Source organism: Aythya ferina (genome assembly GCF_964211825.1).
Source record: "Aythya ferina genome assembly, chromosome: 4".
NCBI classification, from domain to species: Eukaryota; Metazoa; Chordata; class Aves; order Anseriformes; family Anatidae; genus Aythya; species Aythya ferina.
Window position 1 is genome coordinate 5,724,144 of NC_140300.1, and position 27,425 is coordinate 5,751,568.

The following is a 27,425-nucleotide window of genomic DNA, read 5'->3' on the forward strand; positions in this document are numbered from 1 at the left end:
GACCTGGTTCAGACCCCAATTTTTCTCCATCCCTGCAGGACACCAAACTCTGCATGACAGCCCATAGCCCAAGACCTGCTCGAAGTCCCCCCAGCAGGGACAGCTGCCACCAAAGCACCGGGCAGTGCCACGAGCATCCCAAGCACCCTGAGAAGCTGGCAAATTAGACTTGCCACGTTCAGGCTCCAATTAACAAGCCCCTGCTAAGCACAGAGCTGAATGAGATCACGTCTGGTCCAGGGCCAGGAAGTAATGGTGCAGTAATGGTTTTATTGGCTTTTTGAGAAGGAGCTGCTTGACTTCAGAGAGTCAACAGCAACGTTGGCTCCCGCTAATCTCATTTTGAGAAGCGTGCTGTGTGAGAAGCAGCTTCCTCACAAAGCTTTGCTTGATTGCTCTCTGTTTATCTAGGATTACATTAGGAGCCTGAGACAATCTGAAAGCAGCCCGTGGCAGTCGAAACAGGGCTATGATTTTGGGAAGGGCTTCTGCAGCATCAGATTTGCGAGAAGAGATGCTCCAGCCTTTCCAGCAAGTTGGTGACTGGGTGGCAGCCAGCGTGCTCAGTACAAAGAGGTTCAGAATTCACAGAATAGATGTGCAGAAAGGGGAAGATTTAAAGGCGTAAAAATAGCTCCTTTTTGTCAAAAGGGAGCTGTATTTTCCATGCCCAAGTTTCAGACATGCGGATTTAAGACAGGCACGTTGTAAGTGCTGCAGCTAGCACGTGATAATTAGAGAAGGGTTCATTGAAAATAATGTGTTTACCTTAAGCAAAAAGAAATCAAATGCAACAGGGTGAATTTAGCTTGGGTGAAGTGCTGTTTTAAGGGAAAAATGCAGAAAAACTTTTAATAGAACTAGAGCATAGATCAGTCTCACAACCACCTGCTCATGGAGTAGTTACCTGAAGAATGCAATCACCACCAGACCTGGTATAACAGTTCTTTATTTCAGTGTCTCTAACACAAAAAGAGGGCTTGCATTTTGACATCAGAACCATGCAAAGCACCTGTACACAGAGAACAATATATCAAATAAGTGTCTCCCTCCTGCTACATACGGTAAATTTAGGCAGGAAGACTCGGTTTTCCTTCGCATTCTGCTCCATCCTTACAAAAATCAACCAGCTGCGAGAGGTGATCATTAACCTTCATTCCAAACCAGTAATTTGCCACAGAACAGTATTCTGCACTGCCCCAAGCTGCTCATAAATGCTTCCGTAAACATCCTCAAGGACCCTCAGGTTCTGCTCTCCTTTTACAAGGATGAAGTTCTGAACATCTCCAGCTACTGGAACAGGCTTTAACAGAGGTACTGGGTTAATGCAGTTGTACGAGAACAGATTTTGGCTCAAAGGATGAATGTCTCCTCCATACAGAGGCCCCAAAAAGGCCCTTATTAACGTCCCAGACACAGGGACGCAGAGACCACAGTGCCCCTAGGCTCAGAGATTTGTCATATGCACAGAGGATTAATCAGACATCCCGACTATTAAAAAACAGTGGTGTAGAAAAAATAAAAGGCATAAAATACCGAACCAAAAAGGTTCCAAATAAGGCATCAGCAGGTCCCAACTGGGTGTGCTCCTATTATGCACACCATCCTCCCAGCCAAGGTGGCTAAGGATGGTGCATTAGGATTGTATCTGTGACCTCAATCGTTGAGCGCTAAGAGCAGCCCAAAGGGTTCAAGTTCTGTTTAAAAAAAAAAAAAAAAAGAAAGAAAAAAAGAAAAACAACAAAAAAAAATAAAACACAAAACAAGAAGTATTCTTTTTGGTAAATATTTCTTAGAAAATCAAAATGTTAAAGCAATTTGTTTAAATGATTCTTTAAAAAAAGACAACATTCCTGTAAAGTAAAAATATATATATATCTAGAAATATAATATAATTTTTTTGTTGTTTTTTTTTTTAAAAAAAAAGACATTCAGTATCACATCAGCGGATTCTGCTCAACTCCCCGTCCGCCTCCTGCGATACCCGCTGCTCGTTAAGGCAAAACATCAGGCTGGCACCGTTACCACAGCTGAATCCAAGTGGCCCGAGGTGAAGCAGAGCGGGCAGCGCGCCGTCGTCAGCGGGGCTGCTTCTCCCTCACGCTGACCGAGCCGTCCTCCATGCCGAAATACACCACCTCTGCCATGTTGATGAACAGCCCCGTCTCCACCACACCTGGGAATGAGAGCGTTAATGCTGGAGCCATCAAAGGTTCAGAGAAATGTGTCCAGCCTGGGTGATTTGCATCAGCCACACTGGGAGCACCTGGGAAGCTTTTTCCCCGCAGCCAGCCCCCTAGGAAGCTCTCTGGAGAGTAAGAAACAGCTCCCAGAGCTCCCCGTGATGTTCACACCACCCCAGCCACCGTTTTTACACTAACACAACCACAAACAAGGCATTTTCAGACAGCCCACAGGAGTCAGAGGAAGCCACACAGCCATAAACTTACCCACTTTAGCTTTTAAACACATCTGAAAAATTATCTTCTTGGAGTACACCTGGGTAACGCTTGTTCAGATATTAAGAGACAGCAGATCTGCTGCTGCCTCTGCAATTTGTAGCCCATTAGCAGGTATGCTTCTGGTTGCATTTAATTATGTAATTATGGGGTGCTTTTAACTCCACAGTGGTCACTGAGCCACAGCCAGAGCCCATAAACACCCAGGCTCGTGGTTTCCAAACCAGGCAGGTGGAGGATGCAAGCCAGTGCCATGGGTTCAAACAGAGCCTCCAGGCTTTCCTCCCAGCCAGCAAAAGACTCCTCTAGGAATCAAACCGAAACTTCCTCTGGGACAGGGGAGAAAAGCCAGCTTTTCACATTGCTTAAACCTTTGATACCACAGAGATTACAGCCACAGAAAAGCCCATGAGAAGTTAATCATGCTGTCTACAGGGAATTAAGGGCAAAATGAATTTGAGGCCAAAGATCAAGGAGGAAGAAAAAAAAAAAAATAGCATCAAAGTGATGCTCGTCCAGTTGGTCCTTCCTTATACAGCGAAAAGAAAAGCCCAGGGATACCATCAGCTCTGTTTTGAGGCACACAAAATCCTCGAGCATCTTTAACACTGGCAGTTTGTAGCGATGCACAGCTCTGCAGCCCCCAGAGACCTTCCAAGGCGGCAGCTTGCTGGTGCACGTGACACTCAGCATGCCAAAACCCCGGTCCCGTAACGGACCCAAAGACAGAGGCCACCAATACTCAGAGCCAGCAGTGAGACTGCTGGGTGAGCCCACGCACGCTGGCTAGGATATGGAGCACTGCACGGGGACAGCTCAGCCCAGCAGCACTCACTGGTTCATTTACACCAGCCACTGGTTTGTTTAGATCTGCTCCTGCCAAAGGTCTGAACCTGCCATCTACTGTTGGCTGCGAGCAAGTGCCAAGTAATTATTCAGACCGCAGACACCAAGACAAGCCAGGGCAGAGGTAACACCCTGGCAGCCTGCTCTGAGAGCTGGAGAAAAGAAAATATGTTTGTTTTCAGCAAGTCAGCCTTCCAATAAGCACAGAGGGAAGCAAAGCCACCAAACAGAAGCAGCTTTAAGTTACTGGGGACTCTTCACCAAGCCTAAATTCATGGCCTCTGGCTGGTCTTGTTTAAATGATGGTGCCAGGACAATATTTTGCCACTTTGCAACAGGATCCCAGCCTGTTCCTATGCGTTCTGGCAATACACGAGCAATAGTAAAGCTAAAGGCAGTCCTGCTGTGCGCTGCAGGGGCAGGCAGTTATCTGGGATGAACTCAAAGATAAAAGATACAAGAATATGTATTCAAAAATTGGCCAGATTCAAGAGCAGACGTTTGCTAAGAACTCCAGACGAGATGGCCAGAAGAGGCTGAGCCAGGCTTCATCTGCTCAGGAGTCCTTGCAGAGAAGCTGTTCCATTTGGAAACAGAATCATTGGCCACTGCTTCTCTTTTGCACATAAACAGCTGTAACAACAGGTACGATATCCTGCAACCTTACAGCAAGGTGAGTCCCCAGGACTACACAAGTAATGAGACGGAGCTGTAAGCAGTTTCTGAATAACACAGCCCAGTGCAAAAATGAAAATAACGTAGCCCAGTGCAAACCCCTCGTTCCTGAGTCCACCAGTGGCTCCATTAAAAGCTTCTTGCTAAATGGAAATGAGGAGAGTAAGGAAGAGAATTAGACTGGCGTGACTAAAATACAAAATGGCACACACACACACACACATACACACATTATCCCAAGGTTGGGGCTTTTCTAGCATGGACCAAGCCTTAGCCAGTGTTTGGTTTTTAGTTACAGACATTACCTGGTATCATTTTGATGGCAGTGTTCACTTCGCTCCATTCATGAACCTTGTCAAACTTCCAATCCAGGATGAAGTTCCCGTTGTCCGTCACCACGGGGCCCTGGGAAGCAAACCCATCTGTCAGCACCGTGAGCTCTTTTCCTACCAAGCACGGTGAGGGACTGTCACGGCCTCGCACCGGGAGCTGTCCCCGCCGCACCAGTTCAGAGAAAGTCATCGTTCAAGTAAAGGAGGGCAGTGCACTGCTCCAGGAGAACAATAAGCCTGTAAGAAAAAACATCACCCGAGGCAACTACGCCTCCCGCATTCTTCTGCATACAGTTCACAGATAATCATGCAGAAGCTGGAAATAATAATGACATGATTTCATCACTGTGATAAAGGATCCTTTTTGCAAGAGTAAAACCAGATGAATGTCCTAAAAAGGCTTGGTAAAAATACACAACTGAGGCCAAAACAAGACCCTCCACCCCAGCAATATGGGTGTGCCATGTACTGCTGGATGCTATGAGGAGGTTTTGGGAGCTGAAGGATTGCTGGCCTTCAGTGTCCCAGATGTGCTCAGCACTCTCAAACCCCAACAGTTGGGTCCTTTCAATAATGACATGACAGCTAGGGCTGAGAACAAGATGTCTCAGCAGCTTGGTGCAGGGTTTGTGACCACACATGCCAGCAAGGACCACGGCAGGAAAAAAGCATCCTCCAAAGTCAGGGCTCGTGCTGGAGCAGCACCAATGTGCATTCCCGAGAAAGGCTGGTCTCAGTTCATGGACAACAACTGGTTTGCTCTTCTCAGGCTCCTAAACACAGCCCCTCAACCTCTGGCCAGGGGATGAAATGCACCAAAACCAAGTACTCAGCCTTCAGGCTTTAGCTCCAGCTGTTCCTGCAGACAGCTCTCTTTTTCCCTGGCTAAGCCCCACTGCCCCAGCCAGGATAGGACCGTGGCAAGGAAACAAAGCAACTTTGGTTTTAATTTAGTGCAGCTCTTGCTCTGTGTAACACTCAGGAGCCTGGGATCACCAGGAGCTGCCCACATAACACATTGGCGGCACAGACTGCCCTCCAATCCCCAAACATCCCTGCGAAGCAGCAGGTCAAGTATGTGTGGGTGAGATGGAGGCCCCAGCAGGACAGAGAGGAATCCCACAAGCACAGCAATGTGCTGTGAACAGAGACCCAGAGCAGCCCTCAGACGTGGGCTTGGCCATCCCTCTTCCCCTTGTTCGGGGCTGCTTGCTTTGAGAGGGAGGCCAGAGAGGCCTTCCATGAGCAAGCCCAACATCTAAACACGCAGTTCATTAACCGAAGTGTAATTGGGGGAGAATTACACAAGGGACCAGATTTAATCAGACAAAAAGTCACATTCAGGTGGTTCCTTTGGGCACTTGGGGCCGATCAGGGCCACTCACCGCTTTGCTTACAGCCATCCGCAGCTCTGCAGCACCCCCGAAGTTCTTGGTCAGGGCTCTGGTGACAGGGACATAAGCCATGGGGATGACTTCAATGGGGATTCCCTTCTTCCACTGCTCCCCGAGACTCTCTGATTTTTTCCTGAGGACACGGTTTGAGGCGAGATTAGTGTCAGACATTACACTGCTACCACCATTAACATAACACACATCAAATTCTCTCTTGCAAAACCCTCAGGTGTAAGGCTCTAGAGAACAGAGCACTCAGTTTGCACTTGCATGTATGCAAGAAGAACAAGTTTAATGTGCAAAGCTCTGCTCATAAGCCCTGTTTTTACACACTTTGAACAAACAGGACAGAAACTGGCTTCTCTACAGCCTCATGGCTGCACGCACAGAAGGGGAAATTTATTCCGTGCTGACAATCACTGAGCTCAGAAAGAACAGAGCAGCAGCTTCCCCACAAGCCCTGCTGACTCGTAAGCAGAGGCCTGCTGAGTTGAAAATTAAGGCAAAAAGGCCAGATTCAATCGCTGAAGCACTGGGAATCAGGCTCGTCTCCACTTATCCCCGCTCCCCTGACCTGCTGGAAGAACTGTGATAGCCTAACGTGGGACCATCCAAATCCTCCCACTAGACAAGAGGTGTAACAAACCGTAATATTTACCTGTAATCGGCAATAACAATGAAGCATTTTGCATATCCTGCAACTATCTTCTCCTGCGTCAAGCAGCCACTGCAAGGGAATAAAAGAAAACATCAGAAAATGTCAGAAAACATCGGACTGCCCCAAAGCCACCCACCACCGGCGCCCCACGCAGACACACAGACAGCAAGGCTCACCCGCCACCTTTGATAAGGTTGAGGTTTGAGTCCACCTCATCCGCTCCATCGATGGCAACGTCGAGCTGTAGGGAGAGAAGAAATTCGGTGTGGAAACCTCACCCACACGGCCTCAAGGTGCTGCTCTCAGTGAAGATCTTGCCGTCTCAGGGGACCACCCGGGGACAAGCCCTGCGCTTTCTGGTCACCTTGTGGTGTCAGTGGTTGGGATTTGGGGGCATTTGTGGTCTTTGTGAAATGGAGGAGCCCAGTTCAACAGCCTCCTGGCCCACAATCCCTGCCCAAGTCACCCTAAAACCCAGCCTCTCAGCCAGACCACTGCTTAAGCAAACTAAAAAGCTCAGGGAAAAAAATAAACTAAGCCAGTTTTCTCCCATCCTGCAGCTTTTCTCCCCAAGGACAGATGAGCCTGGTGCTTTAGGAAGGGCCAGGCTGAAGGCAAGGCAGGTGAGGCCTCGGTCCCGCATACCTCTGGATGTCTGTCCAGGTCACTCAGCGTTAAGCCGTTCTGCAGGATCAGCTGCCGGGCCTGCGCACCAAGAACACAGCAAACACCAGTTACCAGGGGTAGGGAAGGAAAACAGCCTTGTGGGGTCGTTCCCCACACCACAGCAAGGATGGAGGCACCCTGGAAAGCCTGCAGGGCTCTGTCCTGAGCTCACAGAGAGCCAGCAGCAAGGCACGACAAGGAGGAAATGCTGCTCCCGCACCAGGTTCTTTTGTCCAAATAATGATGGTTTGAACTCAAAATGCTCAGACGGTGCAAAGGGAATGGCCTGAGTGCAGGTCTCTCCATCTAGACAGCGGGAAGGCCCGTCAGCTTGGTGGGAGACACCTGTGTCTAAGCATGAGGACACATATAGGATTTTTGATTCCCGTGTTTTTAATTTCAGCTGGGACATTATACTCCCCTGCACCCATCTAGCCCCTCAGATTGCTTTTGTCTGAAAAATGGGAGCAGGAAAATGAATTATTTGCACCGTAGCGATGTGGAGCTAATGATGAAAGTGCTATTCATATCAGAAAGAAACAAACACCAAATGAAAAAGCAAAAAGGAAAAGCACAACTCATGGCAAAAGTGTGGGAAGCCTCCTGGAACAGCTCTTTGGTGGCCCCGACAGACTTTTACTGAAGTAGCCGTGCATTTCCCTCTAGTGGCAACACGACACAGAGCACCTGGAGCTACTCTCCCCTTGGTCCACCTGTATGAATGTAAGACAAAGCTTACAGAACCTTAAATGGGTTGAATTTTCCGTTGCAGATCACTGTTTGAGTGACTGTCCCTCCTTGCATGAATTCTGCTCGAGTCTGAACTTCCCGTTGTGCTGTGGCTATTCCAAGAAACCTGGATGAACTCCTTCCCAGCAATTTTACCCACTTAAAAAGTGCACCAGTCACATGTGGAAACGCTAAAAAGGATTAGCCCGTGATAGCCCTGGCAATGAGAAACAACTTGTATCTTTTATATTTCTATATCACTTCATAACATGCAGCTTTAACACCCATGGGCTGAGGGCTCTTGATCAAACTGTGCACTGGGATTGCCCCGAGGGCTCCCAAAGTACAAAAAGATCCCCGTCAGTGGGTGTACATTGGTGGTGTTCGTGTAGGAAGATTTCAGGGATCTGGGAATTGAAAGCATTGGAAAACACTGTGCTGCACATGCAGGCCAGATCCCAAACAGGCCCAGAGCGAGCGGCGTGGAAACGAGGTGGCTCTCCTCGGGCCCTCTGCTTGCAAGGCGATGAGAGCAGGCCGGCAGAAATCAGCAGCAGAGCTCCCACAACGGGGGGCAAAGTGGCAGGACCTGGCAGTGAAGGGTCGCTGCCCACAAGGGTCTGGCTCCGTGCTCTCGGCACGCGTCCGGGTGCAAAGAAGAGACAATGCAAAAGCCAAGGGACGGATACTTACCCCGGCACTAGCTTTACTGATGGTGATGGAATCACCCAACCTTACAACAGGGAAGGGAGAAGAATAAAAGCCCACTGAAAGCAATTCTTCCTTGCCAGTGACCTCAGGCAGCCATTTACACCTGTACGTAGCGAAAATAAGAGGCTGTTTTGCTGACCTGGGAACGTTTCCCTGCGAATGGGTTGAGGTCTGAGAGACTGCACAGGATACGAGGCAGCCCCACGTCTGGGGGATTTGGGCTCGTGCATGTGTGACCTATCTCCTCCCTTTACCAGCAACCTGGGTGTTTTACTGGGAAGAAACTTTGTAATGTTACGTGAACAATCCCAGCACTTCAAGGCAGGGCAGGCTCCAGCCCACACTTGCCACGAAACTTTTATCAATATTCCCTCCAAGACCTAATAACGTAATTCAGAAGAGTTTTAATACATTCTGACAGCCCATGGCACCTCAGGATAGGGATCAGTTTAGTCAGATCAAAGAGAGGCCATCACTACAGTGTATGCATGAAGCAGAAGCACTGATACAGGTTGAAAAATATATATTTTTTACTTGTTTCCCTTTGCAGCAGTTTGCTTTACATCCAGTTTGCCACTGGTCGTTTGCAACTGCTGAGAAGAGAGAGCCTCACGTTTAAAGAGCATCTGCAGGGCACAAGGGTATTAAGTTTTCATAAGGTTTTAGGATAATTTAGGTTGGTCTCCATCCAACTTCCAGCTCACAGCAGGGTCAGCTACCAGGCTGCTCAGGGATTTGCTACACAAACCTCTGAAACTGCGCACGGCCCCTCTGGGCAGCCCACCTCACCGTAGGATTGTCCTCACGGTGACAAAGTTGTGACAGAAGTACAATCCCAGAATCCACATCAGGACCAAGAAAAGGATAAATGTCCAGTTCCCAGACTGGAGTGTTGCCACCCAGCCTTGAAAACCCCGCGGGTGGCTGGCACCGTCTCCTCTCTACCCTAAGGGGACAAGGTGCACAGCTGCTCCTCCGCAGCTGTGTTTCCACCTCAGGGAACAGAGGCAGAGAGACCAAAGGCATTTGCCTGAAGGCACAGAAGCAGCTCAAAAGCTTCCTGAGCAGCTCTGAGTTTTACCACAGAGCCACAATTCTCCCTCTCCCTGCCAGCTTCTTAACAGCTAGCTTGGTATGAGCTGATCCCTGCAAAAGTTGCACTGCAAAGGAAAAATTAAGCTGATTTCTCTCCCGCAATCTCTTGTAAAACCTAGCTGATACATGCTGTCAAGCTCCTCCTGGAAGCACAAGAGCTTGCACTGTGATTTTCGCAGCTTTCAGGGCCTGGTACAGAATGAGGGAAGGAGACTCGGCATCTCCAACGTGTTTTGCATTACGAGCCTGCTTCACCACAGCCAAAGGAAAGATGTTTGTGAGCACCTGGACTAAAAGAAAACAAAGGAGGGAAGCACTTACCTGAAAGGATGTAGGGATGCAGACAATTGCCAGGTTCTCTTCTTTAACCCGCTCGGCTGGAGGAAGAAAGCAGAAGCCTTGGTTTGTTCGTTGCAGAAGGAAACACAGCGCAGCAACTCCCGCTTTAAGGAATCAGCTCAGAAAAGCCCCTCTGAATCACCGCAATTACTTGCTTGGCTTGCAAATAACTCAGTCATGCTCCAAACACCAACAGGTGCCACCCTGCAGAGGCTCAGGCTCTGTTTCTGCAGTGGTGTTTGAACACCCCCCCAGCCCCGGACTCCACGAGCCGTTAACCTTTGGGTCTCCAGCAGCGGAGGAGCGAGGGTTGTGCCTCATCAGCAGCTCCTGGGACACAAACCCCGCTCCCCTCTCTCGCTCCATTAGACAGGCTTTGCTGTGCTCCTTGTAAACAGAGCTGCAGCAGCTGCCTGAGAGGTTTTCTGGCTCGTTGCCTTGGGGACATTGCGCCCATTTCTTATAAAACATTTAAATATACGGCAGGGAAAGGATTAATGAGGCACGGTATGCTGTGAAACAGAAGGAAAGATTTCTTCCCCCGGGTTAATTTCAAATGATGAAAATCTATCAGTATGATATTGCTACGGCCAAAAATGTGATTTTTGTAAATACAACGCAACAGCCAGCTCATCAGAGCGAGCACGTGGGCCACAGGCTTCAAGGCACTGCAGCCCTGCAGGGATGAAATACACAGGGCCATGTGCTGCTACAACTCACATCTCACATTTCTTTTGAGATCGATCCCGTGTTAAAATTGGAAGTGGCCGTAACACTGAGCCAAACCCAGGCAGCTGAATGGCAGCTCCCAAGCCACCTCCCAGGACATACAAAGTCGTGGGGTGATGTGGGTGCGACAGGCAGGTCACACCGTGATCCCTCCTGTGCCCTGTCCTGCGCTCTGCCTGAGGAGCTGGGAGTCACTTTGCAGCCACTCTGCAAAAATGCGTTCGCTTCACTTGAGAATTTTGCGAAGAGGCTGAAAATTTCTGAATCACACCCCAAGCAAATCTGCACCTCGAGGCAAGCAGATCGACCTAGCTGCGGGGTATAAAAAAAGGTGAAACAGGATTTCATTCCTTGCCCTGTTCACACCTCAGCAGGATCCTCAGCATGAAACAGCGTGAGCTGCATGCGAACGGGTTAATGGCAGCAGAGCAGCTGCAGGGCCCGGAGCCACAAAGCAAGTCGGGACCGGGCAGAGCTGGAAGGCTTTTAGCTCCAGTTTGTGGTGGGTGCCAGTTAAGTGCATCGCCTGGCCCTGCGGGGAGAACAGGTGGAAAGCACTGCTCTGCTGAGCAAAGCCGAGGGAATCAGTCCCTCCTCGGGGCTCTCTGTGCAAAAAGTTTGGAGCACGAGGCCCGGCTGTAACCTCCGGCTTTGAGCAGGACAGGGCAGCGGGGTGAATACACCCAGTGTATGAGCACGAGCTCTACGTACGCCTGGTTTCCAGTTATTTGGGGCAGCTGGACAAGAGGACTTTCTGGAGGAGGAGCGATGTGACGGGGAGCACCCTACCTAATCGATGCACCGCGTGGACAATCGTGGAACCGCTTCCGATGCCAAGAACTTGATTGTTCTGCAAATCAAGGAGAGAGACAGGAGAGCTGTTAGTGGGGCACGGTGCGAGGCCTCTGCTGTTCCAGCAGACTGTATTTTGGGCACGTGCAAGGGAAACTTTGCCTGGAGATGCCCGCTGACAGCGTGCTTCAGACAAGGAGAGGAGCTCGCTCCAGCGTGGCGGGACTGCTGCCTGCTCTCCCTGAGGGATTTTAAGCAACTCACTCACTTCTTACAGGACCTGAGCTCGCTAAGTACCGCTGTGTCTGGCTCTCAGGGTGCTCAATGCACGCTCGCTGCTGGTTGCTGGCAGCGCCAGAGGCAGCCTCAGCAGCAGCACATCAGGGCTTGAATTCCAACTAATCCTTGAGGGACTGTGCCGAGGGCAGCCAAAACAACAGGATTTGTCCTCCCCGACAAAAGCCCAGCGCAGAGCAGGAAGGAAGCCTGGGAAACACTCGCACGGGGTCCCAAGGCTCAGCCTCCCGGCACTCCCAGCCAGCAGCACGTCTCCTTGAAACAAGCAGCCCCATTTGCAAGCCCCAGCCCCGGCACAGGACGAGTCTTTTCCTTCCGAGAGCAGGCGGAGAGGAACGTGAGCTCCCTGCGGTTCACCAGCAGGCAACGGCAGCACTTCTCCTGCCGGAGAGCTGGGAGCTTCCCCCAATACCACAGAGGAAGAAGGTGAAACGGCCTCCAGATAACATCTCCCGAAGAAGCCGCACAGTAACAGCAGAGAGCTGCTGCCAGCGGGGTTGTTAATAATGCTGGGCATGCACCAGCAGCCGAAGCAAAGCAGTTCCTAGAAGACACTAACACCATCCCCTAACACAGGGCACGGAGCTGGCTGCAGGAGGCTCCGGCGACAGCCCTGAAGGATGAGTGAGCCTGGCAGCGTGTGCTGAAGAGGGTCACGTTTTAAACACAGCTTGGCCCTGGGCTTTCTCTGCTCGTGGTCCGGCTCCAGGATCGCTGCGGTCTCACCCGTAACACAGACACGTTTCTAAAGCACACCGCAGGCTGAGGGTGGTTGGGCGCAGTCGTGTTGCCTGCCCCAGAGGATGCTTTGCTGTGTAAACCTGTGTTTTATTACCAGCTCAGCCTCCCACCCAGCAAGAACTGCCTGTGGCATCTTGCACACTCATTTTCAGTGTACTTGCCCCAGGTTTGGACGGGATCCAAAGCTTAAATTGACTTAAGGAGGCACGGTATCACCACAGAGATTTCAGATGCTAAAGACTTCCAGCCAGACAGAATTGCAGGCACAGAGCTGCTGGGTGTTCCTTCTTGGATGTCAGGCAGCTCTTCCTCCATGAGCAACAAGTCGGAGCTCAGCAGATGTGGACAAAGCCACATCTGCAGCATTTCAACCGGCTGAAACGTTACTGGGACGTGAGCCTGCCTGGAAAGGCAGAGCTCAAGGCAGGTCACCCTCCCCTACGATTAATGACTTCCCTTGCTTCTGCAGCTTAAAAGCTTAAAAAAAAATAATAAAGTTCTCTGAAACCCAGCACACAAACAGCTCCAGCTCTTCCTAACCACCGTGACTCTGCAAAAGAAGGGGAAAGCAACAGATCGCGGCCACGTGCTTGCGACACTGCCAGCAGAGCTACGATATGGGAGAAGCCCAGGGCTTCTCAGTTTCACCTGCCCGGCTGGCAGAGCCCAGCAGAGCAGCTGCAAGGGGCGAGCAAGGCTCGTTTTGGCCATGCAAGGGGCAGTTTCATCTCCTTGACCTCATCTCTGCAGGCTGGGACAACTTTTTGGAAGCCCTAAAGCAATGGTGAAAGTCTCGGCATCAGCCACCCCATTGTAATGAGGTGGGAAGAGCTCACCAGGCTCATCAAAAGAGATAAAACTGAAGTTGTTTATCAGTGAGGAGGGGCAAAGCACCCTCCTGTAGGAGGTGGCAAGCCTTTGGGCTAAGCAGGTTTCCCAAAATTCACTTTAAGCCATTCTAAAGCAGTGCTGTCACAACCCCTGACCTACCACGGTTCCTATCTCTCCCTTCTAAGCTCCAACCCTGCCCAGAGCAGGGGCAAAACCAGCCCAAACCCACAAAATTTTAAAAATGGGTGCACAGCAAGCCTGCCCCGAGCTACAGACCAGCAACACCTCACAGGCACGGCCAGTCCAGCACAAGTTTCCAAGATTTGGATTTACATGAGCAAAGAACTGGAGATGAGCAGCACGAAGGCCGAAGTTTCCTTGTGGGCATCTTCAGTCCTCTGTGGCGCTGGAGGAGCTGTATAAAGGCAGAGCCAGCTGTCCCCAGGCAGCTTAGGGCTCCGTGCTACCTGCACTGCTCCTGTTTGAGCTCCTCCATCCCGGTGTCTGCTCGAGGTACCGTGGGTTCTGCTCTCACACCTGCCCAGGGACAAGCACTGGGGGTAAAAACACTGACCTGGCTTTAATTAAATGAGAAAGAAGGAGGAAAAAGGAAAAAAGGGATCCCCTGCTGATCCCCACCTAATGCAGCTGCTGCAGGCTGCCCAAGGAGCTGATGTTGGGGAGGGCAGCCCCAGTGCCATGAGCTTGCAGCAGAGCCATGCCCTGCACAACCCAGCCCCAAACTCAAACCCAAACCCAGCAGCACCTTCCACACGTGCCTGGCACACACAGGAGGTGATCTGCAGCTGCTTTTTTTGGAAATCCTACTGCTCCCTCTGCTAGCAGTGATAGCAGCAACGGCCAAAAGCAAAACTGTCGGGCAAAGCAGCTGCTCCCTCCCGATACAAGCTGAAAGGGAGATGGGTTTTCTGCAATAGCTGAGACCATCCAGCTCCGGGGGGACTCTTAACTTGTTTCAAGCCAGCTTGCAGAGCAAACATTGCAATATTACCCCCACCGCTGCCTCTTTCATTATTAGCCAGGCCCTGAACTTCAACCCGTTGGGACAGGGCCAAACGTCACCGTTAAGTTGTCCTGACCATAAAATAGTGCAAAAGTCACGACTCGGGAGTCACGTTTTGCCCCAAAGTGCACCCACTGCATGACACCCCGCAGTGCCAGGCACCAAGCAGCTCCGCTCCTGGTGGTCAAACCCTTCACAAACCCACACGCCGTGAAATTTGGGGCTTGCTTTCAGGAAGGGAAGGAGCTGATGCTACTGCAAATCGGGATCTCCCCGTCCCACTGCCAGCTTTGCAGGGCGCTGCGGGAGGACGGAGTGGCTGCAAAGGAAGCAAAACACTTGTGGGACACCAGGGAAGCTGCTGGCAATCGGGCTGGGGGCAAGCAGGGTGGAAAAAGGGATTTTTCCCTCCCCACGAGTGCTAATATGGACTTGGAGCCCTACACCCCTTCTTCAGCGCTGTTGAAGAGATGGTGAGATAACCCATGGCTCGGCGATAACCCACTCCCTGATGTTAACCCACTACTCGATGACAACCACCGAGCCTCCAAATGTTCCCCACAACCTACCCCAAAGCTGGGACACCTCCGATCCCATCCAACCCTTGATGGGGCGACCCAAACCCTTCGCCCCTCTCCCTCCTGGCATGGGGCTGCCACCCCCACAGGGCTCGCTGGGCTGGGGGGTGACGAGCCTGGGGGCAAGCCCAGCTCACAAGGAGGGAAAGCAGGGAAAAGCTGGGGGTGTCCTACCCAGAAAGGGGGGCTCGGGGACGAATTTGGGGACCGGAACGGGACGGAGAAAGCAGCCGGGGTCTCACCTGGACGTGCCTGTCCACCGCCGCGCAGGCTGCCAGCCGCTTGGCTTCCTCGGCCATGGTGCCAGCCGGCCGCCCGCGGCTGAAAGCTGCCGTGTCCCCGTCCCTATCCCTGTCCCTGTCCCTGTCCCCGTCCCTGCTCCTGTCCCTGTCCGTGTGTCCGTCCCTGCCCCTGTCCCTCCCCGGCGGCCGGGCAGCCAGGGCGGTGCTGCGGAGCGGGCCGAGCCTGCCGGGGAGCCGCATGCCGCCGCGGCCCGCCCCCGGGGGGCTCTCCCGGCCGGGCTGAGGCCCTGAGCCGAGCCGCCTGGATGCCTCCCACCTCCCTCCCTTCCTCCTTCCTCCTTTTCTCCTCCTCCTCCTCCTCCTCCTGCTTCTGCGGCAGGCTGGGACTTGTAGTGCGGCGAGCCCGGGACTACAGCTCCCAACAGTGCCCGCTTGGGGGAGCGGCTCCCGGCTGGGCTGTGGGGTTGAGGGGGATCCCGGAGCCCTTCACAGCCTTTCTCAGGCTTTTTCAGCCCTTCACAGCCCTTCACAGCCCCCGTTCCCCGCCTGGCAGCCGGGGAGCTGCCCCCACACAGGCAGTGTCCCCCCCTGGGACAAATGGGGACGTGGATGGGACAGGAGGTGCTGGACCTTGGGGAGGCTGCTGCTTCTCCCAGTGTAAAACTCAATGGGGTTTGCCATCAGGGAGTGCATAAAACCTTTTTTTCTTTTTTTTTTTTACTTTTTCCGCATTTTTTCCCCCTTTTCCGTGGCTTGTCAGCTGCTGACACCATCCCCTAGACAATCCCAAGCCCAAACCTGGTAGCCAAGCTGAGGCCAGGCACTGGTACCACAAAAAAAAAAAAAAAAAAGCCCTTTCCAGGCTTCATCCCATGTAGGCAGCTGGGATTTGCAGGTACAAGGTCACAACGAGTGGAGAATCTTTTCTTATTTGCACAACAGAAAAGCTGCTGTTGACTCTTTTTATTTTTTTTTTAGTTCTGCACATGACTGACTTGTTCTGCTGCCAACCCCTGCAATTCCGCTGTGATTTTTTAAGGCTAGAAACGTTTCCTTTTGTTTTCCCTGGGCAGGCACGCCAGCCTTTGAACAATGGGGCCTTATTTCCACAATGGCTCTATTATGGCTCGATAAGCCAGGCTTATCGGAGTGAGCTGAGGCTTTACCTTTCTGTACAGAGCAGGTGACTCGCTATTAAGAGCATGTGACTGCTATACAGAGGAGCCCAGAGTTTTGTTTGCTGGCAACGATTTTTCCACAAGATACACGTTTTAAAGTCCAAAAACGCATGGCTAATGAAATCTAGATTTCAGAAAGAAATCCCTCCTGAGTGCTGTGTTCTCCCACAACGCCTTAATGTTGAAGGAAAGGCTGACTGGGTTTGGGTGTCACTCTGTTCGGCATCCTAAGTGTTTGACTTCTGCTTGGAACAAAAACCAGTCCTGGGGTTTTTACACCGAATCAGCAAACCCACCTTTACATGCGGGAGCCTCTCAAATCCCGCCTGAGTGAGGAGTGCTGGTGCTGAAGTTCAAGACGAGGTGATAAACATGTTTGTAGCCTCAAAGCAACCGCTGCTGGCTTTGGCTTGAAACACATCCCGCGGTGCACATGCCCGGAGGAATGCAAACATTTCCACTTACAGATAATGCTGCTTTCTGTTAGCATTTTCTCTGAATCGGTCAGTGAGGCACAGTTCCAGTGAGCGCAGGAAGATCTTTCCCAGAATATTCAGTTTCGGGTGTGCTGAGACTTGCCTGTGCACAAAAAGAGGGCACTGGACCTTTTAGAGATGCATTTTCCCTAAGTTTCAGTGACAGCCAGCTCTATTTGCAAAGGGCTTAAAGTCATTCTGTACAAGCCTGTGTTTGCCCCTTGTCAAAGCCGCTCTGGGAGCCAACACTCATCCTCTCTGCTTCATTCAGTACAGAGGGAGGCGTTTGAACCTGCTTTGTTTGAATAAATGTTTTCCTTGTCGAACAGGGTGGCAACTGCAGGATGTTAACCCTAGCAAAATGCCACACTGATGAGCAGGGAAGCGTGGCCCGTCGGGCTGGGGAGGGTGGCTGCGTGATTCTGGGAGCTGATTTTTCATCTGAGGCTGAAATTACACGTTAGGAAATCACAGGGTAGGAGAGAGAACAGCTTGCTGTTGACAAAAGGGAAGATTGTGCTCCTCACTCCCGTCACCCACCATCCATTCTGGTCCCGAGTACACAGATTTTGCTGGCTCTGCCATTGCTCAGGCCCTGTGCTGAACCGAATGCCACACAGGTGAAAAGAGCAGCTTCTTGCCAGGTGTGTGAGGTTGAACCAGCTCAGACAAACTTAGCACGTAACACCTCCCTGAAAGGGAATTTTATAACTAGTTTAAGCTGCTCCAGTCTAAGCACCGTCCCCAAAAAGGAGTGTTCCCACCCTATGGTGGGGAAATATCCATTTGCCAGCTTTTCCTGCTACTTCCATATGTGGGCAAGGAGCTGATTTTTCTGAAAGGTAAAACAACCAGCAAAATCAGAGGTGGTTTTTTCTGAATTTGTGCCTGTATGAGGAAGGCAGCAAGAGGCAGTGGGAAGGCTGTAAGACCATCTTCTGTAACAGGCTTAGCCCAGCTTAAACCTATTGCAAAAGTGTGTGCTAACCTGAGTGAAATCCTAGCGAAGGCACAGCAGTCTCAGGGTGTCAGATGTGTTTATCCAACTGTCTGTCTCATTCATTTCCTAAGTGGCGTGAAACAGTCAAAAAGATACAACCAATAAAGGTAAAACTTCACAAACACGCAGGAGAAAACAAGTGGAAGCATTTTAAAGCATTCATCCTTCCAGGCAAACTCTTTTTCTGGTTGGCAGTGGCTCTCCAAGCCTGTTCTTCCACTCACATCCCAGCAATTACATTCTTGCTACCTAATTTTTTTATCCTGCAAACTGCAGTTCGGTGGCATTTCTCCTGGATAACACCTGCTTCACTTCCCACCTCTGGTTTGATCTGGTGCTTGACTTTATTCTGCTTATAAAAGATATCAGCAAGGGTGCTGATATACTAATTCCAATATATGCAGTATTTTGCGAGCCTGAGTTTTCCTGGGGGAACAGCAGGCTACAAATAAATCATTTTTCAGGGGATTCTAATGGCCCTTGGTACAGGGCAGCCACAAGGTGGCATGCTGGGCTTTCACTGCTGTGCCTGGCTTCTCTGAGAGCAAGTTATTCAAGAAAAGCAGGCAAGATCTTAAATGGAGTTATGTAAAGCACCCTTCCTATTAACATCCATCGTCCTGCAAGTACAGGCTTTGATTTCCAGCTAAATGTCTGGTTGGATCTTAAGTTATTGTCATATGATTGAAATAGATCTCTTATGTCACTCAGTCAAAACAGAACGGAGCATGTGAGTCATGCTTTGCAAAAAGCAGGAAGTTTGGGTTTGTTGGCGCAAGATTTTAATACGGAGAGAAACTTATACTGTTGTAGTGCAGAGTTTGGCTTAAGGATTTCTGAACAGCATTGCCAATGTAATAGAGAAATGAATTTCCAAAACAGAAGAATGAGAATGGATTAGGAGCATTACTCCTTATGCTGCAGTGGTAAGGTGTTTAGAAGAAAACATAGACTCACCTGCAAACTGTTGGACCCCTTAACACAAAAAGCAGGAATTGGCAGACTTCTGATCTGGGTGGGACAGGAGTAACGTGAGAAAATGAGTTAATGCTCGTGGGTGTGATGGGGACACTTGCACAAGGCTGTTACTGTTTTGCCTTAAGTGTAATAAACCCTCCTGAATCAGCACAAAGGTAGAAGTGCAAGTCTTGTTGTGAAGGAAGCATTCAGATACCCTGAAATGTGCTGGTGTCTGTGGCTGTTGAGTATTTGTTTCTAAGTCACTGGAATAACTGGTGGGAAAATAAAGAGTTTCCTGCAAAAAGCGTAACACAATGCTAAAATTTTGGGCACAATCTATAAATACAATGGAGTTTTAAATTTAAATACATTAGAGTTACCCTTCAACGTGACTGTTGAAAGCACTGCTATGCAAGAAATGTTAATTTAAATGGGAACAGGTGCAGGGGAGGGCTAGTGAGATGAACGGGGGAACAGAGAGCCAAAAGTGTAAGGGAAGAATAAAAGCCTTTGGCTTGGTTTGCCTAGCAAAACAGACGGAATTTGATTACTCTTTATAAACATATGAAGGGGTAGACACTCAAGAAAGAAGAGTTATCTAAATAAAGAAAATATTAGCAAAAGACCATATGGATGTAATAATAAAGTGTCATTTGAGTTACTAAAAATGACAATATTCTAACACGAGCCGCTTGGCACGCGGCACAAGGTAAACTCTTTTGGACTGGAGTGTAATGAATGATGCCAAAAAAAAAATTCTCTGTATTCCAAGTCAGTGGTTGTCTGGAAAGGAGCGTTCATGACCTGACTCTGCATACATCTGGTGCTTTAATGGAGCTATTTTTTCAACTCATCAGAGTGCACGCAGGAAGAAAAAAATAGGTAGGAGTTCATGAATAACAATTATAAGCTCTTCAGAAGGAGTTCACTGAGTCAAAAGAACGATGGTCAAAGAGTGATGACTCCAAAATCAAGGAGGAAAATACTGTGGCCATTCCTGTGTTACTAGCAGACCGGAGAGTGATGAAAAATGAAAAAATAAATAGCCCAAATGGGGAAAACAGGAAACCAAAAAGCGTTGGTATAAATGGGAAGTTATGAGAAGCAGAGTAGTCATTGGAAGTGAAGCACATCAAAGGAAATCCATAGCTGGCAGGGCTGTGCAGAGCAAAAATCCCAGAAAACTCGAGTAATGGTACAGGCCCATTACTAGCTGGACATGATGAAAATGTCAATAACGATGCCAAAATGTTCATTGAACATTTATGACCTATGCTTGTCAAGACCCAGGAAGATCCGTGGGTGAATTACTTAACAGTGACTTGATAAACTTCAGTCCATTAGTAACCAGCAAAGCTCTTCTGGTGGTAACTGCGGCCAAGGAGCTCTAAACCAGCTGGAGAGATCTAAACCAGGCTGTGGAGATCCCATGCCTGTTATGTTCCCTTTCTGTAAACCTAGATATTTACTGAAATTCTAGAAAGCTAAAAAAAAGTGCCAGGATGGTATGTGTCTTCAGAAAGGGCAGCTGCACGAGATGTAGTAAATGGCTAAGTACCAAAAAAATTGGTATGCGACTCAGTTATTAAGGAAGTAGTAATGGCAGCCAGAGGCCTAATAAAAATCTCATTTCATGCTTCAAGAAGACAAAAAGAAAAATATATATATATATTTCTTCTGGGAGGTGTAATAAACTTTTCAAATAATTTTTCCTTGGAAAAAAAAAAGTGTAATTTTCTTGGAAATAAAAAGTGTAATGCAACATCAATTAAGCATATATAAAACACTGGCCACATGGATTATTTTTTTTAGAATTGGTTATAAAACAATGAGTAAGGCTACTTCTAATGGGGTCCCTCCCGGATCAGTCCTACACACGTACATGATCAATACTTCCATTAGTCACTTGGAAGTAAAGATAAAATCACTCCTAATACAATTTGCAGTTGACATCCACATTGGCAGGCGGCACAATCACGATGATGAGAGCTGATTTCAAAGCTGGGTCCAGATAAAGTGACTGTGTGATAAGGCAGCCAGGCACAAAGCTGTGCACCACCCAGTACCCCCCAGACACCCTCAATACCCCCCAGACACCCCCAATACCCCCTCAGTACCCTCCAGTACTCCTCCAATACCCCCCAGACCCCCTCAGTACTTCTCATTATCCCCCCCAGACCCTCCTCAGACCTTCCCAGTACCCCCAAGACCCCCAAACCCCCTCAGTTTCTCCCCACTATCCTTCAGTACCCCTTCAGTACCTCTCAGACCCCCTTAGTACTCCTCATTATCCTTACAGACCCCCTCAGTACCCCCCAAGGCCCCCAGACCCCCTCAGTTCCCCCTCAGACTTCCCCAGTACCTCCCACACCCCCCTAGTACCCCCTAAACCCCCTCAGTACCCTCCTAGACACCCCCAGTACCTCCCAGATGCCCCCAGTACCCTTCTAGACCCCCTCAGTACCCCTTTAGTACCCCCTTAATACCCCCCCAAACCCTCTCAGCACCCCCCAGACACCCTCAATACCCCCTCAGTACCCCTCAGTACTCCTCCAATACCCCCCGACCCCCCTAGTACCCCTTAGACCCCCTCAGTACTCCTCATTATCCTCCCAGACCCCCCTCAGCATCCCCCAAGGCCCCCAGACCCCCTCAGTTCCCTCCTAGACCCCCTCAATACCCCCCAGACCCACTCAGTACCCCTTCAGTAACCCCCCAGACCCCCTCAGTACCCCCTTAATATCTGCTAGACCCTCTCAGTACCCCCCAGTACTCCTCCAATACCCCCCAGCACCCCCTAGACCCCCTCAGATCCCCCCTAGACCCCCTCAGATCACCCCAAAACCCCCTCAGACCCGCCCTTGACCCTCTCAGACCCCCCCCAGACCCCCTCAATTCTCTCCAGACGCCCCCAATAACCTCCCCAAACTCCCCTCATCCCCCCAGTACCCCTCAGACCCCCCCCCCAAAACCCCTCAGTGCCCCCTCAGCCCCCCTCAACTCCCCCCCCCCCCCCGGGGTCCAGCCCCAGCCCCAGCCCCTCCCTCCCCCTAGACGCGCCCATTCCGCTCCCCCCCGGGGGGAGCCTCCTCTCAGCCTCTCCCCCCCCCGTCCCGCCCGCCGCGTGGTACGCGCCGCTGGCCCCGCCCTGCCGGCCCACGGCAGCAACAGCCACGTCACCAGCCCAGCCGGGAAGGGGCGGGGCCGCGCGTCCCGGCTCCTCCACTCAGCAACACACGTGGCGCGGAGGCTCGGCCAATCAGCGAGCGGCTCGGTGAATCATGCACTCCCGATTGGCCCGAGCGCCGCGCCACCGATTGGCCCTGCGGCCGTGTTGACAAACACCCCCCCTCCCTCCCCCCGTCTCCGCCCTCCCCACCAATAACAACCCAGCGCCGCGCTGAGCGACGCTCCTCTCGCCCAATCACCGTTCTTCTTGCATTGGGGGCGGGGCCTCGGGACGTGGCGGGGCGGGCGGGCCGGCGGCGGGCGCCCATTTCGCGGCGGCGGCGGTGGGGAGCGGGACGGGCCGGGAGGGAGGGGGGCGCTGCGTGCGGCTGGGCGAGGCGCGGCCCCTCCATGCGGGGCCCGCGGGCCCGCAGCGCCCTGGCCGCCCTCACGCTGCTCCTCCTGCTCCTCCTCTCGCTGGGGGCGGCCGGCGCCGCTCTGCCGGCGGCCGGCGGGGAGGTGACGGTGGAGGACGACGAGCAGGAGGCCGAGGGGAGCGGCGGAGAGGCCCGGAGCGGCGGCAGGTGGGCTGAGGGGGCGTTGGGGGGGGGTGGCTGAGGGGATGTGAAGGGGCTGAGGGGGTGTTAAGGGGCTGGGGGGGGGGTGACAGGACGGGAGGCAGCGGGCACAGAGTGCACGAGTGTTGTTCTCGGTTTTTAAATGTATTTAGCCTCAGGAAATCCTTAAAAAATTAAATTTCTGCCTCATAACTAGAGGTAAATGCGGACGCTGAAGGTGTCCATTCAAATACCTGAAGCCTGAGGTTAAACGTGGCTCTTCTGCCATTGATCAGTGCTTTGGGATGAATTTGCTGTTGCTGGATTAAAATAGAACATCACCAGCTCTGTACTATTTATCTGTGTGCCTGTTTAGGTTTTTCCCACCTGTATTTGTGAGATCTCTGCTCACCCCAGCGAACTGTTCTGCCTCTACCTAATATCCATATAATACAATGGGGTCAGTGCCATCTGAAAAAACACCCCACAACCTGTTTCTGCTGTAGGCAAATAAATGTTATCGTGGTTTTGAGGAATTTCTCTTTCCCAGAATAAAATAAAGGTGATGGTTAGCGAGGTACCGTGCACGTCACTTACAAGCATTCAGGGTTTGAAGTTGGGATAGCTCTTTAGAGTTCAGATTTGACAAGTAGCTGTCTTGCTAATACCCCAAATACACTTTGAGGCCAATATTGGGGTTGTTTGTTCCTAAATGAAGCAGGAGTTGTGGTACGTGTTGTACCTAAGTGATGATAAGTTCTGCTTTCTTTTCTAACCAAAAGGACTCATTTGAATAGATGCAAATCTTCTGTACAATGGGAGTGTGCGGACAAGCCCGATAAGTGTTCCTCCTGTCCTGTTTCCATCTTCCCATGTTAGCGTGGCCCTTTTCCTCTCTCTGTAGGTAAATGAGAGTGTTGAGTTTCTGTATAGGAGAACAGAGCTGTGTTCAGGGCACCTGTTCTCCAAATGGGTTGTATTTGTGATGGGTTGTATGCGATGATTTGAAGTCCTGGAGCTGGCCTTTTGTAAACGGATGTAAAAGTTTGTAGCAGGTTCTTTGGCGTAGTTCTGGGAGGGAACTTTATAAATATGCTTCCATAACAACCTCGTGTCATGAGTGGCAGGGGCTGGGAATTGGGAAGAAAGCAGACTTTCATTCAACTGTGGCGGTTATTTATAGATGCTGTGTGGGGAAAGAAAACATACACTTTTTCATACTGACAAAGTACAAATAAAACGTGGCTGTATAGCATTAGCACAGTCTGTCAGCAGCTGCAGTTACAGCTATTTGTATGTGCTGTGCTGCTCCCTTGCTTTAATCCTGCTGCTGGGGCCACCTGTAAGAGCCCAGAAGGGATTTTCTGCCCCCTGTTACTGGTTCCTCACATGTTCTGGAGCAGCAGCTGAAAACAAGGTAAAGCTGTGTGTGTTTTTACAGATGTTTGCTTACCAGGTGCCTGCTCCACGCATCCTGGAGTTCAACTCATTGCCTGGTTTGGAGTTAGGAGTGATTCTGTTGTGTTTTTTTCATCTCATCCAGGCTTGTGGAGACTATTGTAATGCTGGTGTTTTCTTTTTTTTTTTTTTTTTTTCCCCTTACCTACTAGTATGGAATGTGATTCACTCACTAGTGGCTCCTGGTTTATTTTCACCAATTACCTTGCTATACTTGCAGCCGTGTTGCTGTTTGGCTCCCTTAACACCCTGGTTGTGGGTTTTGGCCTTTTTACCTTTGACCTCAGGTTGGGCAGTTGGTGTTTTGTGTGGGACGGTATGCAAAATAGAGGTCTGCCTTGGTGGGAGTCTCAGGAAACTCTTACAGTGCTGCTTTGGGCTTCTTGCAGTCTGTAAGTGCTGCCTCAGGCAGGAGGTGGTGCTGATACCACCAGTGATAAGGTCTGGTTTTGCAGAGGGTAATAAAATTCATCAGGCTCACCCAAAATCGGAGCTGATGAGGAAGTGTCTTTCCTTGCAGTGTGTTGATTGTGTCCTGAAGATGCATCAAGAAAATTGCTGTTTCATTTTCATGTTTATAATTACAGTTACAGTCCTAATGTCTGGAACCAGTAACAGTTCCTAAAAGATGGGTCTTTATTCTTGAATAACTTCTCACTTAGCCATATGCTGCTGGTGTGTGTAAGAATTTGGTGTTACATGTTATGGTTACCCTAAGATGTCACAACAGGGTGACAAAAAGCAAGTGGCTTTCACCTTTTTTCAAAGGAATGGTTTTTTTGAAGTCACCTAAATTGGGTTTATCAGAATGTATTAATCTAGTGCTTTACCAGAATACCCAAAAGATGGGAACATCTTTTTCTTGACATCGCTTTGTACTGTCAGTGCTCAAAGCAACAAGCAGTGGAATTGCACAGAGATAAGGGAGAAACTTAGCAAATGTGCTAGTGAGAAAATGCAGCACAAGCTGAGCGTTGCATTACTGGTCTGAGGAGGGCACAGGTAGACAAATCAGGAATATTAAACCAACTAGAGTTCAAGTACCAGGATTTTAAGTTGCTGAAGTTGGTCAGAGATGGGGAGAACTTACTTAAATTTTAATTTACAAAGAAACAGAGTAAGTAACCAAGGAATCTTTAGCTTTTTTTTTTTGTGACAGACAGGAATATTGTTGAAGAGCAAGACAAAGATTGGACCAGAAATGCAACTGTTTTGTTTAAAATGAGTTACTCATTTAAAAAAAAAGAAAGGCAGAAACATGTTTTTCTTGCACCTAGCTGCAGGTCTAAAGGTAGCCAGCTGCAAAATTTAGCCCAGAGGGTCTGGCTGGCTTGGTCCTGGCCCTGTGTCTCACCCAGGCGTTTGCTCTGGAAGTAGAGGTTGTGAAATGAAGTCCACCAAGTCCCAGGGGGATATTTTGGGTACACAGCAAGAGTTGGTCACCCAGTTTACGAGGGGTGTGTACCGTTGGTACAAAAGTTCCCTCCAAAGGCATGTTTATTTTCTATTTTCCATTTCTAATCAGCTAAACTTAAAAACTTAGGAGCAGTTGCACTGATTTGAGTGACTCGAGGTCATTCAGAAGCTGCTCTGTTGCGTGGCAGGGCTTCAATACGAGAACTCCCAGGGAAGGCTGCAGTTTGCATCTGGTGAGGAAAGCTGATATGAAAAGGTAAGGCACAAAGGCATAAAATATTCCTTATTTGAGGGATAAAACAAGAAAAACAATGGGAGAAGGTCGGTAGGAAACATTTTGCCATGTTATGTTAGGGTTTGTCTTCTCTGCAGCATTGCTGCCAAGATTCCCTCTGTTCTAGCTGTGTTTCCACCTTTTTTATAACCAAGTTGTCAGCTGGATCAACATAAAACTTAAGTAGATCCACTTGGAATAATATTTTTCTGCCATGCCAGAGGGCTCTGGATAAATTGTTGTAGCATAACGCAAACAGATCCTGTTAAATGTGTGTCCAAGGCCACTGGTGTGCAAGCCCTTGTTGACACTGCTTGGGAACAGATAGTCTGCAGCCAGGTTGGTTATTAACCCGGTCTTGGTTTCTGCACGGGTGGAATAATGAAGTGTACTCGGTTTATAAAAACTCACGTATTCTGTCTAAATGTTTGCACAAGTGGCACTCTTTGAAGACTTCCTTAAACTGGGCAGTTTGGAGAAATGTGACGTGTGGCTACCTCCAGAAAGGAGAGCTGCAGCACTGTTCCTGGGGTACAGGCTGAAGGTGTATTTAATTTTCTATATTAATAATATAGTGCCCATAGTACAGTATAGGGTCCTATAAACATGCATGGGTTACTTTTACATCTAAAACTGCAATGTTTTAGATGACCTTTGTAGGTAGTGTACATTGCTGCCGTTGAATGTGTTTTTAAGATCATGATTTTAGCTTTTCCTCCTTAAAGAAAAACTTTAGCCCCCATGAATTCCCCTCTAGACTTCAGCTTACTGCACTGGTAACCTTGGCCAAGTGAATGTATCTGGTTGGAGTTCTGCACAGTGATTTGGTGACCCTCATTGTTTCCCAATTCTTTTGCTTCTCTGAATGAGCACTGCCATCCCCTCCTCCCCTGCAATCTGCTCATCAGGCTTATTTGCACAGCTCCTTATTCTCCCTGAAAGCCCTGTCTATAAAAAGTCCTTCTGGGTCAGTGAATCCAGCCCCCCCTTGGTGCAAGCAGTCTGTAAAGCGACCAAGCTCTGCTCCTACAGCCTTTGAAACTTGGTGAGCTTGCAGCAAGCCCCAGCTGCCTACACATCCCCTGCCTTTTCAGGTCAGAGCGAAACAACTTTCAAGGGGAAAAAAAGGCCCTTCAAAAGTGCCTTGTCAGTGTTTTCTCACTGGTCATTCATTGTGGGTGGAGTGTGACTTTTTTTTTAAATAATGCTTGAATTCTAGCCCGATCAGAAATGCTTATTCTGATTGTACTGCTATGTCAGAAAACAGATAAGCTTCGGGTTCTGCAGAAACCAAGAGCAAGCTTGCTGTTGCTGTGTGTTCCTGCACAGGCTCCTTAAAGCAGAAGTGGCATAAGGCAGTTTGCTTGCTTTGTTGTCTGTAGTGGCTGGATGTTGTTTGTTGTGTCCTGAGTGTTTCTTGGGTAAGACCTATTTTATTACGAGATGCTGTTAAATGCCTTCAAGGATATCAGTGTTTCATCCAGAAGCAATGAAAACTTACTTAGGTGTGACTTTATATACATGCTTGGTTAATCGTTTCAGGTTTGGGTTGTTTGGATGTTGAAGATCATTGTGGAATGAATAGGGTCTGTGCTGTACTTACAAATTCCTGAAAAGAGGAAGATCTCATCCACTGTTGCAGTGGCAACACGTGTATGTGAGAGCAAGAAATCAGCTCTCTCCCTCTGGAACTGAACTCTGAAAGCATCTTACAGCATGTGAACTTGGTTGATATCCAGCCCCAGACTTCAACTTCTCTATTCTCCCTCATTGGTCAGGGTAGAACTATCAAACCCTGTT

The 27,425-nt window shown here is 49.7% G+C and overlaps 2 protein-coding genes across 2 annotated transcripts in view; one reads left to right on the plus strand and one right to left on the minus strand.

Moving 5' to 3' along the window:
* Positions 1-931: 931 nt before the first annotated feature.
* On the minus strand, positions 932-15,441 carry RPIA (ribose 5-phosphate isomerase A). The gene is made up of 9 exons (XM_084518819.1): positions 15,139-15,441; positions 11,423-11,483; positions 9,887-9,942; positions 7,010-7,069; positions 6,541-6,605; positions 6,365-6,433; positions 5,698-5,839; positions 4,286-4,385; positions 932-2,176 (listed from the first exon to the last, which is right to left on the minus strand). The coding sequence occupies exons 1-9, from the start codon at positions 15,376-15,378 to the stop codon at positions 2,079-2,081; spliced, it is 891 nt and encodes a 296-aa protein (XP_084374945.1). The 5' UTR covers positions 15,379-15,441; the 3' UTR covers positions 932-2,078.
* A 6,855-nt stretch (positions 15,442-22,296) lies between these two features.
* EIF2AK3 (eukaryotic translation initiation factor 2 alpha kinase 3) overlaps positions 22,297-27,425 on the plus strand; it is a 39,963-nt gene continuing 34,834 nt past the window's right edge. The window contains exon 1 of the mRNA XM_084518820.1: positions 22,297-22,504. Within this exon, the coding sequence (XP_084374946.1) occupies positions 22,332-22,504 (173 nt within the window). The 5' untranslated portion in view covers positions 22,297-22,331. The remainder of the gene's footprint in view (positions 22,505-27,425) is intronic.